Here is a 19,873-nt window from a genome sequence, read left to right as displayed (position 1 = left end):
TGTAGTAAAGATTTGATTGAGGAAATCTATGACTAAAGGAAGAGAGCAACATGCTTACTGAGATGAGGAGAAAAAAAAACATGGAAGTTCTAGAAAGAAAAATAGAAACTTTGGCTGCTCTGCTTAGCATTGTTAAGTTACTTATACTTATGAAGAACTTAATGAGAAAATCCTACTCCAGGAAGTCTGAAGAAGAACCTGACATTACTTCCTTCTTGACATTCTTGCTATCTTTCAGCCAACCAAAATATATACCACCTTCATTATTAATTGTATTTCTGTTTTGTGGAGTGTGTATGTGTGTATGTGCATGTGTGCATGCTGTGCTCAAGATTGAACCCAGGGCCTTGTGCATGGTAAGAATGTATTCTACCACTAAGTTACCACCCAGTCTCAAGTGTCAGGGTTTTTAGTCCTGGGTCCCTCCTGACCTACAGGCAGGATAGGGAGAACACGCCCCAACCAGGACAAGCCAAGAAAGGAAAGGGCTGACTGCCCTCCCTTGCCAGAGGACAATTGGATGCATCAGGGAGACCCGTCAAGTCAGGAACTCGTTTATTGATGAAGTCCATTCAGCTAACACAGGATGCAGGAGCCTAACAGCACAAAGGTGGGCAGGGGGGGGGGGGAGGTACTCTCACTATGCTGTCCGAGAGGGCGGAAGGGTCCGGGGCCTATCCCAGAGGTGGTGTTAACCACAGCCACGCCTTCCTACCGGGCAACAGGCACCATCTCAGCCAGGTGGGGTCTCAAGACCAGGGAATGAGCACTGGGGCACGAGTTAGGCCTCCTTTTACAGCATAGGTTTCCATTTCCCTAATGTGACGTGCTCCACATCTCCCTCTTTTTCATTTCATTAGCAGATGCTTGCCTTACTCGAGGGTGTGCCTGTCTTAGGTTGCCCCCTCTGGGGATCTTACCCGCCATTGACTACCATTCTAGCTCTTCAGGCAATTCACCTGTAGGGTTGGCAGACCCAAATGGAGATATTAAGTAGGGGAGATGGCCAACATCCCCAAAGGAAACGCTTCTATCCTCTGGTCTACACCTGTACATCCTGGTAAGGGCCGGGGCCAGCCTCATAGGGTTCCCAGTCCGCATCTCATAGCACAGAATAGTGTTGTTGGACCACCATTAGCTGAACAGCTTTAATCTGAACCTGATCTCTAAGAAACTGAAGGAGCTTATCACACAAGGTCTGAATGTGAATACAAGGAACCAAGGGGCCCATGAAGGGGAGAAGGGAATTATTGAATGTCTTTGTGGGAGGCGTGGATAATGATGCCCAGGATGAGGAGACTATGAGTAGGCAGAGCGTCCAGTGTGGTCTCCTCACTCCTGTGAACGAAAGGGAGAAGGAAAATCATACCTCAATATTGCTGACAATAGAGCCGGGAAGAATCCAGAGACAGAGGGAGCATTGGGGATAGGATGATAAGAGTAATTGGGGTTTGAGAGGACAGGCAGAATCCAGTCAAAGTTCAGCCCCCAGAATCTTAAACGGTCTGATCTTGTCATTAGATATATGTAGTCCTCCTTTCTTTAAAAGAATCTGGAGTTCCTTATAGACAGAGCTTAATGTCTTGTTGTCAGTTGCCCCAATAATAATATCACCCATATGTACATTTGTAGTTATATTTGATCTCCTCCGAAGGGGTTGCAGAATTTGTGAAACATAATGTTGACAAAAGGCTGGGCTATTGGCCATGTCTTGGGGCAGCACCACCCACTCACATCTTTCATCTGACCCCTGGAAATTGATTGAGGGAACAGAGAAGGTGAATTTTTCACAATCCCGGGGATCTAGAGGAATGGAAAAGAAGCAATCCTTGATATCAATCATAATGAGGGTCAAGTCTCCAGGGATGGAGGAGATCCAAGACAACCCTCACAAGGGGGTACCAACATGAACCATCCGCTCATTAATCTTTCTTAGGTCCTGTAACATTCTCCATTTCCTCTCGGACTTCTGTATGACAAACACAGGAGTATTCCCAGGGCTTAGAGAGGGCCTGATATGCCCTAGAGTCAGCTGTTCTGGTATTATCTCTCTTAGTTTTTGTAATTTATATAAAAGAAGCAGTCACTGTTTCACCCAAACTGGAGGGCCTGGTAGCCATTGGATGGGGGGAGGGAGCAGTAGAAACAGTGGCCTTTAGGATTGGGGGTGAGGCCTTACACGGGGTGCAGGAGTGTTCCGCCTTGCAGCCTCCAAAGGCGGGTCCCCCCTATAGTTACTAAGATGGCCTGATAGGCAGAATTGCTGTTGATCCTCTTCCTCTAGTGTATCATTATATATCCTTTCATGGTCTGTGATGATGAATGCCTCTGCCTCTCCCAAAATATCCTATCCCAGTAGGTTGGCTGTTAGGCCAGACGCCACTAGGGGGCGCACTTCCCCCTGGCTACCATCCACATCCTTCCAAGGAAGCCAGTGCTTGGCCTCTTCAGACTTGGTGTCAGCCCCCACCCCTAACAACTGGGGTTCAGGAATCATTCCCACTGTGGGGGACCTCCTCCTTTCTTAGTACTGTCCGATCTGCTCTGGTGTCACTCAGGCAGCAGAACCTTTCCCCCCTCCTTGCTATGAAGATATCCATTTTTGGCCTAATCCCTGGGATTGCTGGGATGGCCCAGTGAGCTCTAGGTGGATCTCTGGATGAGATGTCTCCTTTGGGTGACGGAGCTGGAGGGTGCCCCGTCCTTAGTTAAAGGCTTTCCCTCAATATCAAATTTAGATTTACAATTTCTTTGCCAATGGAATCCCTTCCTGCATGTGGATAGGGTGTTTTAGGTGGAGTTTGGCCTTTGGTCTGGTTTGAAAGAGGTCCCTGTAGGGGATCAGGTCTTATCCAGCCCCTAGAGCAATCTCTTTAGAAGTGGCCTTGCTGGCCACACTTATAACAAACTCCTCTTCCAGCCCCATTGAAAGAGGTAAGGGTGGTAGAAAAGTGCCTCGGCAATTGAAGCCTTTGGCCTTGTAGGGCTGCAACCAGCGTCTGTGACTGGTAGGCTTGAGTGCCTACATCCTTAGTGGCAACTATCCACCTCCCCATAGATCTGTCCTTCATTCCTGCAATTTGCATTGATCTTCGGTCTCTGGTGATTCTTCCGGGGGGCTTCAAGTTTCTGGGCATTATATTTGGTGCTGCAAATTGCAATGAGTCATTTATTGATGAGCTCGAGCACGAGTCTCTGCGCACTGATAGTCGAGTGCAGACCAGAGGCCCGGTCCCCGGCCCGTCCCCGTGCACAAAATTACAGCACCTTTAATACATTCTTTGGTAGGGGGCAGGTCCCAGTAAGCACTGGCACTTCGATTCTATTAAATGATTGGTGCAATACAAAACGGGAGGAGGGTCGTGACTAGTCGTTGGTCGGTTTAGCGAGCTGCTGCGCTTTGAACTGATTGGCTGATGGGTGAAGGGACAGACCCACTATGTGATCAGTGGAGAAAACCCGACAAGGGGCCAAGCAGGCTAACAGGCCTGTGCCTAGTTCGTTGGCCCTCAAGTCCGACCTTGTACAAGTACAAATGAATACAAGTAAAAATACAAATGGCTTATACGGTCCCACCTAAATATGTATATAATTATGCTTTTCACAGTCATCCCCTCCCAGACCAGCATCTTGACAAACTGATCTTGGAGGGGCCCCAGGGGAACTTTCTTTGGAGGTTCCACTCTACTCTTTCTATAAAAGTGGCAAGATTCTTGGTAGCCTTTTGAGTAATTCCTGCTATTGGAGACTCTGAGGAGGCTTCTTCCAATCTTTTCCACGCAGCCAGCCCACACCTGTTCTTGGTAGGGGGCAGGGATAGCAGCCTGCTGGAGGCCTGTGGAAAAACGGATCCTGATAGTGTCCCATAAGTCACAGGGACCGGGGGATTAACAGCCTGGTTCCTCTCGGCCTGGGCATGGCACTCCTCATTAAAAAAAGGCACACCATTTGAAGGGGGGGGTCAGGGAGCACAGCCTTGGCTATATTTTTCCAGTCTTAGATGGTGCACTGCTGGTGAGCCAGGCCTTGGAGGATGGTCTCGGCCCATGGCAAATTAGGCCCATCCAAGGAGACCACTTTCTTAAGGTCTTTAAGTCCTGGGCCTCCCAGGGATACCATAGGGCCGTTCTATTGCCTCACAGGGTTAACATTTACTGGGAAAGCCATGCAGGGTGGGGAGGAGTCACCACTAATTCTATAGGATGGCAGCTTAACCTGCTCTTCTGAAGAATTTTCGAGGGAAGAAGGATGGTAATATGGAGGAGGTTGCTCCTTACCCCAATTGTCTGTCGCAAGTTCTGGGGCAGGAGCTCTTGGTGTAGGGCTCAGGGGCCTGGCCCCAGGATCAAAGGGGACAAGCAATCCCTCCTCGGGGGGAGGCTTTAAACCCTTTCCCTCCTGATCAGCGGTAGGGCTAACTCACCGGGACCCTGAGCACTCCTCAGTAAAGGTTTCCCCAGCTGGGTTGCCCTTTGAGGCCACCTTGGGAGCATCTCCACTGTCCCTAGATGTCTCCTTAACTGAGCCAGGATAGAAGCAGGCTTTGAGGGCAGACAAAGTTGGGTAGACCCCGAGGGGAGGGTCCTCTCTACCTCAATCAAAAAACTAAGGGAGTGTGCCCAGTCTCTGAGTTAAAGTCCCAGTACTGGCACAAATAATAATGATGATAATATAACCCTTAAAGGTGTTTTCTCCTTCCCCAATGGCATTTGTTTTCCTTGTCATATAAGCTCCCTCAAAATATTAATAAAAATAAAGAGAAAAAGAAGTGAAGATGAAGGTGAGATGTTTATAGAAGATAGGGGAGAGTATCTTGCTTTAGACAGACACCTCACCAAATAGGCAAGAGTGTGGTGGTAGAGGAAAAAGTCATCTGTTATGAGATATCTCTCAGGGCCCAGCCACAAGCCTTAAATTCCATGAAGCTGGACATGCTCACACAAGCTTCAGATCCTAGTCAGTCAGTCAATATATGTCACTAGAAAAACTACAACTGACTTTTCTGCATTTGCTTATTATCCTTCTCCTTTTCCTGCTTGTTCCCACAGTGAGGGACCAGTATTTAAATCCTAGGTAAATAAGAAGACATTCAATGGAAAACTTGATGTGCTATAGTTGCTGCTTCTCCACTTTGGAAACCCCACACTTCAATAACATAGTACTTTGCAATTTATTTAGCCTAGAGTAAAGGGCACCAGCTACATTCACAAATGGGTCCAGAGGGACCTAATGTTCATTAGAGGTTTCTTGGTAAAAAAATTATGTATATGCAAACTCATATGCTACATACAAAAATCCATCCAGTGCGTGTGTGTGTGTGTGTGTGTGTGTGTGTGACTGCCAGTATTGGAATATAAACTCAGAGCCTTGGTGCCATCCCTTAGCTTTTTCACTTAAGTCAGGTGCTTTACTACTTGAGCCTTTTCATGGTTAATTGAAGATAGGAATCTCATGGACTTTCCTGCTCAAGGGTGCTCTAAACTGCAATCCTCAGATCTCAGACATCTGAATAGCTAAGATTACATGTGTAAACAGCCACCAGCCCGAAGCCTCAGTCATAAGTATAAACAAATACCAAGAACTTTGAGATACGAAGAACACACTACAGATGATGGTGACATTGATTCTAGAAGTAAGAGGTAGTTCAAGAACTGCACTGCTTTATACTAAACAGAACAAAAGGTTGCACCTCTCAGTGAAGTTTAGTACATCTACAATGCCTGATCCTGATGCCCTGTGCAGTTTTGCTGTCCAGATACAAAGATGTTCTGTTGAAAATATTTTTGAAACATTAAAAACCAGGTTAAAACATTGTAAACCAAGTTCAACATAAAGAAAAAGTTCTGGATACCAAAATTCTCTGCACTGATATATTTAGACAAGGGATAGTTGAATGGAATAGTCCATATACCTGACTCCCTGCCGGGGCCTACCAGGAGCAAATTGGGATTCCTGAAATAGGGGGCAGGGACCAGAAAAAATAGAGAGACAAACATATGGGGTCCGGGAGGTCTGCAGCCCAGGTAAAGACTACAGCCCCGTTTATTTCCAAACTCAAGGCTTATATCCCTTCTTGAAACCAGGGAACTTCCAGGTGTTACATCCAGATGGTAAATCAGGGAACTGTTGGGGGTTACATTCATATGGTAAATCTCAGATCAATTGAACAGAACAAGGCCAAAAAACAATAAGACAATAAAGCAATTATCTGCTGCAAATCAAAGTACAGTTTGATTCCACTCTGGCTCCCAACAACTCCCAATTTCAAACACACTTCAAAGTAGCCAGCCAGTTAATATGGATAGGAATAGGAAACATTAAAAGAGAAGCTATGAACTGCTTTGGGTCCAGAAAATGACAACTATGAAACTCAACTATAAGGAAGCCCATGAAACCCAAAGGATGTTCAGAGGAGATATGTGCAGATGTTACAATTCAAAAACATATGGACTTCAAAATCATTAAAGGTAATAGACCAAAATTTTAAACTTCTGAAACTTAAAAAGTAAACTTAAGTCGTGAGCACGTGTAGTGCTGCACTCCTGTAATTCCAGCTGTATAAGGGCCAAGATTGAAGATTATGGTTCTAGACCAGCCCAGGCAAAAATTAACATGATCTTATTTTAAAAAAAAAGCAAGCTGTACATGGTGGCAGAGATTTATAGTCTTAGCTTGTTGAGAAGCATAGGAAGAAAGAGTGAGGTCTGAGGTCAGCCAAGCAAAAGACTGGGACCCTTTATGAAACCTAAAAGCTAAAGGCTTGAGGAAACCATGACTTCAATCCCAAGTAGTGCTAACAAACAAAAACAACCCAAACAATAACAACCCAAGCAAACTAAAAGTAAATCATGTAATGTGGAAAAACAACGTAAATGCCTTTACAAGCCTTTAGGTAGTTATCAGTAATGCAATATAGACTATAGATGAGTATTTTCAATGTTCTGAGCAAAGTAACAATGAATTTAAAGTTCCATGCTCATCAAAACCATCAGTCAGCTCTAGATTCTTAGAAAAACCTACTATCTAATCTCTTTCTGAAAAAATTACATAAGGATATATGCACTTATGCACTCAGAAAACAAAATAGGAGTAGTCAAGAAATTGGGGAATATAACAAGAAATAGTGAAACTAATCAAGGAATCTGTTTTACAAAGCAAAACAAAAATCCTGGATGCCATGAAATACACAAAGCAATCTGCCCATATAGAAGCTGGAAATCATTTCCAGGAGATTCTAAACAATACTTTTATTGGGAAGAATGTCATAAATTCCAAGAAGTACCTAATGACTAATCAGCTATGTGACATCATTGAGTTGGGAGGAAAAGTCATGTTTTTGAACAATAGAAAGGCACAACTCAAAGCTAAAAAACAAAATCAAACCTTTAAAGAAGTCATCCTTCAAATATAAGCAAATAAAAATATAGAATTTTAAATAATGAGTGACTATCACTGTTTTTTCCTGATTCTGGTTGATCCAGCACTAATAATATAGCAATTCAATAACAGAACTGCTTATCAGCATAAGAGCAGTTTTATTATAGTAAGTACTTGTGTACGATACTCAAACAATATCAGTGGTGTGTCCATGTAAAAATTAAAGCTAAAATTGATAGGTAAGGGAAGCAAGCTTTAGAGAGGAGAAAAGAGGTGAGATAGGCAGACATAGGTATTTGACCATTCTCATAGAAAATACGTTTAAAAATCCTGCTCATAGTCAGGAGGTGAAATCTGAGAATGATGGTTCAAAGTCATCTTGTCCAGGAAAGTTCATGAGAACCTTATCTTCATTAACCACAAAAAAGATGGTGAGGACCAGCCTTGAGCAGAAAAGCTACGGGACAGTACCTAGGCCCTGAATTCAAGCCCCAGTAGCATCGCGCGCACGCGCGCGCACACACACACACACACACACACAATCCTATTCATATTTTAGGGTGAGAAATATGTAAATATAGGATTATATAAAGAAAAGAACTACAGTACTTAACTTACCGTTAACATGTGTTTACATGCTAGAGCATGTTCAAGGCCCTGATTTCAATGCCCAGCACACACAAAAACAAAATCTGTTTTTTAGTCATTTCTCTTTAATTTCTTGTATGTTAATCTTTCATTGAGCTCCTAATTATATGACAGGCACCTATCTGGCTTTGGAAATATACTGAGGAGAGCTAGTAGTCTTCACTAGTTTTCTCTGAGAGCCCATCTCATTCCTTTCTGATTTTCTTTTTCTTCACTTCTGCCTGGCCCTTCCCTACAAGCTGGTGAGTACAATATCTGAGACTTCTATCTCTACCTGTTAACCTCTATCTGTCTTGAATCCCTAATCAAGTGATTTCTCTAATCTCTAGTTTATTCTATTACACAAGTGCAAGTGATTGCTACAGGTCAATTGGAGCTGGATAGATTGACATTTAATACTATACCTAGGACATTTAACTGGCATAATTTCTTTGGCAATACAAATGATAATCATAAAAAAGAAAAGGCCAAATGCTTGTCATTGTTGGGGGAAGAAAATATTTATCCTCCCTCCCTACTACTGCGAAAGGGACTGTTGATTTCAGATGTTTGATACTTTGGTTTAATACAGGTAGTTGATAGATAAGTAGATTACGGATAGTCTGATTACTTTTGATTAAGAGTAGGTTACTTTGTTCTTACCAAGGGATATTAGTTCCTTTTATTGTGTGTGTGACATCCTGGAACATGAACTCAGGGCCTAAGCTCTGTCCCTGAGTGCTTTCAGTTATGTTTTTTGTTTTTGCCCTAGCTAGCTCTACCACTTGAGCCATAGCTCCATTTCTGGATTTTTGGTAGCTCATTGGCGTTAAGAGTCTCACAGACTTTTCTACCTGGACTGGCTCCAGTTCTCAGCTTCCTGAGTACCTGGGATCACAATCATGAGCCATCAGTGACATTAGCTGTTTTAATCGTCTATGCAACTGAAATATTGCCAAGGGATAGAGACAGAGATAGAGACTACTCTGAGTCAACATGCTGATTGTTAAGTCCTGATCTCGAATAATATACATAAAGCCAAATTTGGAAATCAATTTGGTAAAATATTGGATTTTCAGTTTCTGTTTAATATATAAATAACCTCAAAACCTCCTTGATTCTGAAATGAGTTATAAATAAAAGGAAGTTCTATAAAAGGAAAAGAAATTAAGTCTGTAAATCTTGCATGATTATATTCAATAATATTTCTTTCTAAATTAGTCCATATAGCTAGAAATATTAGTCATTTAGTTGCATCTGAAAAAAAAATCCCTGTTTTTGAATCCATTGAAACTAAATTAACATCTGGGCTCCCTCTTTACAAGTAATTATTATACCAATTTTACATGTAAATATATGCTTTCCGTTTTAATATAGAACAATTTTAAACATGATTAACTGAAGGTCATTTTAAGGAGAAGCATTTATGCTTCAGTCCATTCAGAAAAAGGTTTGATATTCAAGGTTTCATTGCCACTTACTTTTTCTTACTAAGTTTTGTTCAGGATCACATTAAAATGCAGACTCATACTGCAGTGTTTTTGACCCATTTTATCCAGTGAATGAAAAGGTTGTCCTTACTTTGGGTTCAATTTAGCAAGAGTAACACAGTTTTCAGATGTTAGAGAGACTTCAGAGGCAAACAGGAATTCTTTCAAGATAGAGAAGAGAACATCATGGGTTTTAAGATCCTCTTGATTCTCTGCTCTTGAAGCCCTTTTCTATTCATGGTTGGAAAACTTGAAACTAATTGACCGCACCAGCTATATTTATGCTAGAAACTGATAATCACATCAAATAGAGAAAGTATAGTTCTAGATTTGTATTCTAGTCTATATTTACTAAAGACCTAAATATTGGATCCAGTTGTAAAACAAAAGGATGGCTCCGAGCTCTTGTTTGTGTATTTCAAGCCTACCAAATTGGTGTTCACGTAGTTGATTTGGGTGCACTGCCCTGTCTTCAAGTCTCCTAGGAGCTTCACATTGGGGCCCAAGAGCTCCAGGTCTTGAAGGAAGCAATGAACAAACACATGCATTGGCAGCCAAAGTTTGCCAAAATTCTACCCCAACCGAAAGCAAACTGATTTTCAGAAGACTCAAACACCTTGATATCCAATGATACCAAAATGTTTCCATTGTTTAACCACTGATATTGAAAAAAATTCAGTTTCTCTACTCCAATAATGGCTTCAAGAGTTGTTGTTTTGGTTTTTTTTTAATTGAGATGGTGACATTCCTTTTCCTGTTCCAGGAGCTGCTGTGTCAGGTCATGAGCTCTAGTCCAGAAGCCATACCCTCCTCTCTCTCACACGGTGTGTACACACTCTAGTGGAGGTTAATAAAAGAATGGCAATCCAGAATGTGCTATTTTGATTCTTACTCCTTCCTTTCCAGTTTTATTTTTCCTGCCACAGACAGGGCTTGAACTCAGAGCCTAGGCGCTATTCCTGAGCTTCTAGTTGTTCAAAATTAGTGCTCTACCACTTCTGCTGGTTTTTTTTTGTGTGTGTGTGTGTGTGTGTGCTTAATTGGAGGTAGGAGTCTCATGGAGTTTCCTGCCGAGTTTTAAACTGTGATCCTTCTATCTCAGCCTCCTCAGTAGCTAGGATTATAGGCACCAGCTACATGGTTGTTTTTTGTTTTGTTTTTCCTACAATCTTTCATTTCTGGAATCCTTCCAATACCTGTTCATTTAGTATTCTGGGTAAAAATTTCAATTTTTTTACATTATTTCCATTACCAACTGTTCCAACATCTTTTTCGTTTTGTTTTAATGCATTCTTTAGCTGCTCTGTGCAACTAGTTTCCTCTGAGCCTGCCCACATCGTTCCAGGCTCCAAGATCCAAACAAACCAGAGAGATTAGAAATGCGACTGCAAAGCCCAAGAGTCAAAGATCAAAGGGTTTATGCAGTGGCATCCCCATTCTCTGGCTGGAGACATGGACTTAGAATTTCTGCTTCTGGCCTTCTCTTCTGGCTTATTTAGAGGTATAAACTTATTAATTGTCCTTAAAAAACACTCTCCTTCAAAGGTCTTACATTCTGGAAATCAAAAGACTGCACTAACACCAGGCATTATAGAGACAAATCCACATTCCTGTTTGTATTTTTACATTTCTATTATAAACATGTTCTCTATACTTGCTTCATCCCAGTTTCCTATTTACTAGATATTATTTGGCTTTGCTTTCTCTTCTTTTAAACCATTTGTTATTTATTTTAAAAATTATCTTTAAGTAGTTGTAAAAGATGTTTTACTTCAGTGTGTTAGTTTATGAGTACAGTACATCTTAATCAATGTAACCCCTTCCATCATTCTCCTCAATCTAATAGCTAAATTAATTTTTCTCCTTACTTCTTTTAGCACTTTGGGTATTATACATTTGTTTTTCTTTAATGGAAACCTTAACCTCCAAATATACTTAAAATTGGGTAAGTTTTGAGCAGAAACATGAAGTCTTTCCACAGTGAAAGAGAGAGGAATATAAACTTCATACAGCTCAGAGATCTCCTCGCCCTACACTCTGGTGCCAGCCATCAGATAAACCAAGAAAGGTGATATTAAAGATATCTTGATAATGTCAAGATTGTAGGCTCATGCCTACAATGTTAGCTACTCAAGAAGCTGAGATGTAAGAATTGCAGTTTGAATCTAGCCTCGGCAGGGACATTTATCACTAACTAACCACCAAAAAGTTGGAAGTAGAGTAGTAGAGTGCCAACCTCCAGTTGAAAAAAAAAATGGAGATACAGCACGTAGGCACTGAATTCAAGTCCCAGAACTAGCACAAAGCCAAAACAACAGCAACCACAACAATCCAGGAGTTATTGAGGTAGAAGCAATCAGACATGATATGCTTTCTTCTGAGGGTTTCTTCCCAAAGCTCCCTGCCTTCCTCAAGTATGGCCTGGGATACAAGACTAGGCGAAGTTACTCTATTACTATGGTGCTACTGCAAAGAACCAATTCCTAACAATGTGATTTATGAAGAGCCTGTCCATCTGGTGTTAACTTGAAGCCTTCAGTCTTGCTACAAAAGGAGCTAGGTGCTACTGTGGGCCTCTAAGAGCCCTGAAATCTTACTGAAGAGTCCATATGCAAGTTTTTAAGGTTATCATTATTCATTTATTCCATGGGGGTCCTAGAAGAAACCCTGATACTCAGTGGGTCACTAAGCTAGTCGACATGTCCAGTGCACACACATGGAGGCACTGAGTGATGGCTTCTGGGCCGTGATTTCCACTACTTCTTCCTGATGAGCACAGTACCTTCCACGGAACTGTCTAGGACAGCTTTACAAAAGAAAACAACATAGCTCATTCCTTCTTAGCCATGGAAAACAACATACGATCTATTTTATAAGTAAAACCTAGTTCTGTGGGGCTGGGAATTTAGCCTAGAGGTAGAGTGCTTGCTTAGCATGCATGAAGACCCGGGTTCGATTCCTTGGTAACATAATAAAAAGCCAGAAATGGTGCTGTGGCTCAAGTGGTAGAGCACTAGCCTTGAGAAAGTCCAAGGACAGTGCCCAGGCCCTGAGTTCAAGCCTAGGACTGGCAAAGAAAAATCTAGTTCTATTTATTATATTTTGTGCCCAAATTTGCACTACAGACATTGTAGTACAATTCCAACCAACAGATGAACATTAAATGTTCTCTTGGGTGTTTGCAGTAATGCCTTTCTTATCTAGCTCCAAGCTCAAAACTTCTCCTACTCAGCTAGCATCAGTTACTTAAATTATGAAGCACAGGCAACTGACAAGAAATGTTGCTTAGAGAGCCTATGGTTTGGCTGATGTTAGTTGAATTCCTCCCCATCCCCAACTTTTCTTTTTCTTTTGGTACATAGTTTCTTTCTATTACAGAGAAATTTACTAATGTCTGAATTATCTGCTCCTGGTTTAGTTTGAACTGGTCAATCTCTATTTATCCACTCTGGGTCTCTGACTAGGTAATGTATAGTGTTACTTGAGGACATGATTGGAGATACTTCCTAGGATAGGAGAGTCAGGTAGATAAAATAAACATGACAGCACCTGGTATTTACCCCCTTGAACTTCAGCGCCACTCCAGCCTGTTGAGTTAATTGGAGCTAAGGGTCTCACCGACTTTCCTGCTCAGGCAGACTTTGAACTTCGATTCTCAGATCTCAGCCTTCTAAGTAGCTAAGATTACAAGAGTGAGTCACAGGTACCTAGCATATGTTTTTTTTCATATATTTTTTATTGTAATTAATAGAAGGATTACATGATATTTGCCAGATAGAAGGTGCATTAATTCACATACATTGATTCCCTTCCACCTGTATTGGTCCCCATTTCCCTCCCCCCCACCCCAACCCCTCATCTTGTGTGTGTGTAATTAAAATATTTTTAAAATGACTTGTTAGCTCAGTTTTTGTTTTGTGTTTTGTTATTTTATTTATTTATTATTAATTAATTTTTTCTGGCCAGTTGCTTCATTGTTATTATGTAGAGTTGAATAAATAGAAGACTTTGATACCGTAGCATATCTATGAGAGACAGGAAGGAGATAGCTAAAAAGAATCACAGATACCAGATATCCCACTGACAAAGCAGGTCATGCACTCTGCCTATGGTATCATAGACAGAAGATACCCCCAAAACATCATAGACCTACATAGCAATTCTAAATCTCTAAAGTGGAATCCAATACTTCTTTCATTGTTACTAAGAATATCTTTAACAAATCAGAACAAAAACATTACTAATGCAACTATCTCTCCAGCAAATATTAATGTCAGGCCATAATGGGTCTATTAAGTGTTGCCAAAAATAAGTGTTTATGTTGAAATCAATTTGTCCATTGCTATAAATATCCTCGAGGCAAGGATTTCTCATGACCTTTAGTGGTAAATGCATTGTGGTTCTTCTAGAATGGAATAGAATAGTCAATCTGTCCTAAATATATTTGATTAGAAAAGTCTCCTTTCATTTTAAGCCATGCATTATGTTCTCCATAAACCTCTGTTCTGGGATTGAAGCATAGCAGAATTATACATGGTAATCTTATAAAAGATCTAAACCTGTAACATACTAACTGTTTTATTGGAGCAGATTCATTGTTTGAATCAGAAATGAAAAAGAATATAGTAGATACAGGTACATGTTAGTCCTCAGATGTAAAAGGAAATAGTGGTCTAAATAATAGTTAGCTTGTTGTTGAGGAATTCAAATCCTCTAAGCTATTTGTAGTGTAAAAGAGTCATAACACCTATTTGTAGTGTAAAAGAGTCATAACTCTTAATGTGAAGGTAAACATTTTTGAACATTAAAATTCGAAGGTATAAACCCAGCCTAGACATTTTTTCTCTGCTGCAGTGCATAATGTGTCACCATTCAGAATTTTGGCTAGAAGAAAGAACTGATGGATGCATTAATGCAGGGATGCTGAACAAAACAAACAACAAAGCAACTTGAAAAGAGAAACAGTCATATCTGACATAGGTTCAGAGTGTGAAACAATGGAAAGACTTATGTGCATTGGGTGGAGAACATACTTTGGACTTGATCTTAATTTTATACTATAACCTTTCATAAGTGTTGTTTCCTACTACTGGCTATAAAGTTTAATGAGCTTGCTATTATTAAGAGAGTCTGAGGTTTTGCATATGATAGATTAAAAGCTGATATGTGTATCCTCTTCTGCTCAGAGTTTGACCTGCTGTGGATTCTTGAGTTCTAATGAATTACTCCAACGTGTTATATCCTAGGTCCAAATGTACTAGAGCTATAAACTGTATATCATTGTTATTTAAAGTTTTGGCATTTATTTGATACTTGTCTACATGGAAATACCTTGGCTTATTTTTTTAAGCTACAATTGTAACCAGAATTGGACATTGTATTTGTGAGGACAGCTATAGAGGAGTAGAGGGTTGTCACCTTTGATGAGTATTCAGGAAGAGTTGGGAGATAATATACATGTGTCCTCAAGCCCAGGACTGGCAAAAACTAAAGTAAAATAAAATGACAGAGGCCATCTGGGGGACCAAAACTTTAAAAAAAATAATTTCTGTTTGGACCAGGAGTGTTGCCTAGTGGTAGAGTACTTGCCTAGCATGCAGGAAGCCCTGGGTTCTACTTCTTGGTACCACATACATAGAAAAAGCTGGAAGTAGTGCTGTGGCTCAAGTGGTAGAGTGGGTTGTTTTTTGTTTTTTATTTTTTGCCAGTCCTGGGCTTGAGCTCAGAGCCTGAGCACTGTCCTTGGACTTTCTCAAGGCTAGAGCTCTACCACTTGAGCCTCAGCACCACTTCTGGCTTTTTTCTATGTATTTGGTACTATGGAATCGAATCCAGGTCTTCTTGCATGCTAGGCAAGCACTCTACCATTAGGCCTAACTCCCGGTCCTAGAGTTTTGAGAAAGCTTAAGGACAGTGCCCAGGTCCTGAGTTCAAGCCCAAGGATTGGTAAAGCAAGGTTAGCAGCCTGGAACTAACGCTTATACCTGTAGTCCTAGCTTCTTAGGTGGTTGAGAGATGAGGACTGAGGTTCAAAAGAGGCCTGGGCAACAAGTCTGTGAGACTCTTATCTCCAGTTAGCCAAGTAGAAGTGTAGCTTAACTGATAGAGTGCCAGCCTTGAGAGAAAAAGCTAAGCATGCAAGGCCCTAAGTTCAGGCCCCTGCACACACACAAAATGTTGATCTTGTTAATACTCTATCTTGCTTACTTCTCAGATCCTAATGCAAAGAAGGAGTAGTTGCCAGAAGGAAAAAAATGTGATCACACATGCATTCTTGTATATGTGATATATACAGTTATGATAGAGAAAAATAGAAAACAATTCTTCTCTCATGAAGTAGGAATAAACACATTGTCTATCCGAAGGAACAAAACTTTACATTCTGCAGATGTTGCACCATATAGTATATGGTAGGAAGAAATGGTAGAAGGACATTTTCAAAAGTTGCTTTTGATAGGAAAATACAACAATAAGAAGACAGAGCTTCTGCTAAGAAGTTATGAGATAAATATTGTACACAACCTGTATTATATACGGTGTATCAGACAACCACAGCCTGAATTTTTATACTTCTGGAAGGCACACAGATACCTTTTACTTTCCCAATCAAAGATGTAACAGTAAGCATTGCTCCCTTTAAATTAATTTTAGTAGTCCTGAACAAGAGCAGAAGAATCATGTTTCAAGAACCTATCCTGTGGACCAAAGGCCATTTCATTGTCATAAAACTCCTTTATTTAGCCCTCTCCACAAATAAGCTCCCAGCAGGATAAAGGACACTAGTTAGAGCAATTTGGGTGGTAAGTAAACAGAAGGAATCGCTAGGAGCATAGTGTCAGCTGGCAGAGAGCTTATTTCCTGAATCCTGTGGATCTGGTTAAAACCCAACCGGGATGCCAATATGCTTCTCATCAGTAAATGCTACCAGCCTCCACCCTGCCAGGCCACTGACACCTGAGCATGGCATTTTGCTCATGGAGTACTGCGGGCAGCTGCCCACTATCCTGCAGATTGCTGGAATCACCCAAGCAGCAGGACTGTCACGCTTATACCCAGGTTTTCTGTCCATGTCTATTTCCCTAGTCTAGTAGAGAAGCCACTTCCTGCTCTTCTTAGATAAGATCTTGAGCAGCAGAGAGTGCTTTACACGGCCAGGCTGAAAATTCACAGACTGGACTGATATTGCCAGTGGCTGCCATGTGTGCATCTGGAATCCCAATCTCTTCAGAAGGGTGGGAAGGAGTCGGGATTGTGGATTATGCAGTGGGCACAAGTGAGGGCCAACCTGCACGTGCTGGTAAGCAACACATGTTGGTAAATGGGATGTCGGTATTCTTGCTTATTTTTCTCTTTGATTCTATGCAGACTTCTTTAGATCGTGTGTGTGTGTGTGTGTGTGTGTGTGTGTGTGTGTGTGTGTGTTTTAAATTTCCAGTCTAACTCCTTATTTTGTGATGGTGAGTGGCTAATGGCCAATTTTAGCTTACATCTGTTTCTATGAAATAAGATTATACACTTAACAAGATAGCCCCATGACTGTAAAATGATGGATCACAATGATGATTTATATTCTTATGTAGTCCTCAAGTAAAGCAAGATTTATGATTAGGAAGTCAATGTTCTGTGAAAATAAGGGAAAGAATAATAAGTTGTTTAATTGTGCATGGGTTTTGTTTTGTATTCAGTGTAGTGTCTGCTTTCCTATCTCATACTATTACAAAGAATGAGAAATGTATGACAAACCAGCATTATCATTAGTACAGTCATCAACTTAAAAGTAGGAAGTCAGTGGCACCTCTTCAAAAGAATGGATCTGGGGCTTGGGGGAAAGAACTGAAAATTTCTACAAACACAGGCCTTGACCTAGCCTGTGATACTACAAGGTCAAGTGGTGTATGTGACAAAGTGCAAAGTCACAATTGATGTTAGGTTTAATGTGTTTTCTCCTAAGGGAAATCAATCCCAGGGCTCTTTATAGTGTCCATGGATTTTACAGCTGAATGTGAGATTGTAATGTAATTCACAAGGGATGCATGTGGCTCAGACAGAATTACTTCCAATAAGAAATGCATGAAATGAGTAAGTATTGGTAGCATACATTTCTGCATTGATGAAACGAAAATAGAAGGACTTTTTGTACTTCTAATGTTCATAGTGGCATTAATGAAGGAAATTTGCTACACGCATGAGATCGCATTATATATAGTATCCAGAAATATGTAAGAGAACATTTTAGAAAAAGACCTACCATAACTAATTCCAAGTATGAGTCTTGGTTTTTACTCTGTAGTTTTGAAAGCACAGACATGGCTTGGTTTTTTAAGATTTTCTGTTAGAAATGCAATTTATGACTAGTGACAAATTTCCTAATGTCAAGGCACCTTAAAGAATTCAAGGTAATTATGTCGCAATTAATATAAATTTATGAGATGGAAGGAGAGATAAATATTAGATCAATATTAGATAAATATTTAGAAAATGGTTGTACAATTTAAAATTTCTCCATATCAGGTGATAAATGGGGGCAGTAGGGAAAGAAATATAGACAAGGAAATTCTTTATATATATATATATTTATTTCAATGTATAGAGTGGTTATGGTTATATTTACCAGATAGAAGGTGCATTATTTCTCACCCATAAACAAGGAAATTCTTAAAGCCCATGAACAATAATAACAATGTGCAGTGCTGAAACTATTTTACTTCAGTTGACTTGAATCTTCAGAGGAATGTAAGATACGTCAAATCTCAATTTCAGTTTCAAGCAGAGAAAATTCTGTGGTAGAGATTTGGCAGAGTAGGGTAAAGCAGTCCTTGCAAGCTTGACTCTACTTCCATTTGTTCTTTTGTTTCTTGTCTCAGTCTAGAAATCATTTCATTACTATGTCTTCTTTATCATGGGGCCCTGATGAGAAATACATGCTTACCAAGTGTAGTCCCCAGCTCCAGAAGTGACTTTGGAGAGAATCTAGCTCTAGGACTGCCCTCCTACCTCTTCCCAATCCCCTCCGCCCATGACTTCCCAAGAGGGAGCTCACCAAGACAGGCACAACCTGGAGGATAACCACAAAAATAGTTATAATAATGATCTTAGTGCATTAAAAGAATATTCATATATGGAGCTTTCACATCAGACAAAGCCAAATTCAATTTCCAACCCTGCTTCTTTTTTTTTTTTTTTTTTTTTTTTTGCCAGTCCTGGGCTTGGGCTCAGGGCCTGAGCACTGTCCTTGGGCTTTCTCAAGGCTAGAGCTCTACCACTTGAGCCTCAGCACCACTTCCGGCTTTTTTTCTATGTATGTGGTACCGAGAATCGAACCCGGGTCTTCATGCATGCTAGGCAAGCAGTTTAACCACTAGGCCAAACTCCTGGCCCCTCAACCCTGCTTCTTATGAGCCATGTGACCTTGAGAAAGTAAATAAGCTGTCCTGACTCTCCTCTGTAATACCAAAGTCACATTGGTTTTGTTATGAAATTGATAGACTAACCACATATTTTGTCATATAACCTACTTCCAATTATTGTTTATTCCTCAAAAGTTCGGTCAATTTTAGAAAAAAGCCAGTTTACAAAATACATGAAACATGGGGGGGGGAAACTCTAAATAAATAAATAAAAATATATATATATAATATCTTTAAGTAGTTGTACAGTTGTACAAAAGGGTATTAATTCAACCGGTAATTCATGACTACAATGCATCCTGATTAATGTTACCCTACCATCACGATTAAAAGAGAAAAATATTTAAATTCCTTTGAAGCATATTTTTCAGTTGCTCTCAAGAAGACAATATGATATGCCATTCAGTATTCATTTTCCTTACTAGATAATTATTTTAGACAAATGCATATAGCTAAAGTCTACTTTGATTTAAACTAATGACACATGTGCCCAATTCCTGCTTCTGTCCTCATTTGACCAGTTTGTATTGGGACACAACGTAGAGGCTTTCTTCCTGTCTATATGTAATAATCTCCAGTAGATTAGAAGGGTGCATGATACTTGGCTGATTTTTCTAGAAACCAAGTGACCTACCTCGATGAAATATGAGGAAAATGTGCTCAAGGAGGAAAAAACAATTCAAATCCACTAATAATTGTGAATATTGCTGTTATTCTGTAATACAAGATATGGAATGGATAACAATAGGTGACCCAATGAGAGAACAATTATTCTTTGACTTAGTAAAAAAAAAAAGTCTGTTGTACTATGAACTAATCAGATATATATCTTTCCAAATCTATCTTTAAAAAAATCACAAACATCTCCTCCTCCTCCTCCTCCTCCTCCTCCTCCTCCTCCTCCTCCTCCTCCTCCTCCTCCTCCTCCTCCTCCTCCTCCTGTCAACTCCCTGGAGAAACAAGCCTATATGG

The 19,873-nt window shown here is 40.4% G+C and overlaps 1 protein-coding gene across 32 annotated transcripts in view; it reads left to right on the top strand.

Annotated features, from left to right (window-relative positions):
* The window catches only part of Rims1 (regulating synaptic membrane exocytosis 1), a 492,115-nt gene that overhangs the window by 272,802 nt on the left and 199,440 nt on the right, over positions 1–19,873 (top strand). The window contains exon 1 of one of the 32 annotated variants that reach the window (XM_090338586.1): positions 16,597–16,791. The exons of the other annotated variants lie outside the window; for them this stretch is intronic. Within the exon in view, the coding sequence (XP_090194712.1) occupies positions 16,692–16,791 (100 nt within the window). The 5' untranslated portion in view covers positions 16,597–16,691. Of the gene's footprint in view, positions 1–16,596; positions 16,792–19,873 lie in introns of those variants that run through there. 32 annotated transcript variants of the gene reach the window in all.

Source organism: Megascapheus bottae, chromosome 8 (genome assembly GCF_031878675.1).
Source record: "Megascapheus bottae isolate mThoBot1 chromosome 8, mThoBot2.hap1, whole genome shotgun sequence".
NCBI classification, from domain to species: Eukaryota; Metazoa; Chordata; class Mammalia; order Rodentia; family Geomyidae; genus Megascapheus; species Megascapheus bottae.
Note: the sequence above shows the minus strand (reverse complement) of the source record. Positions and strands in the feature narration are given on the sequence as shown.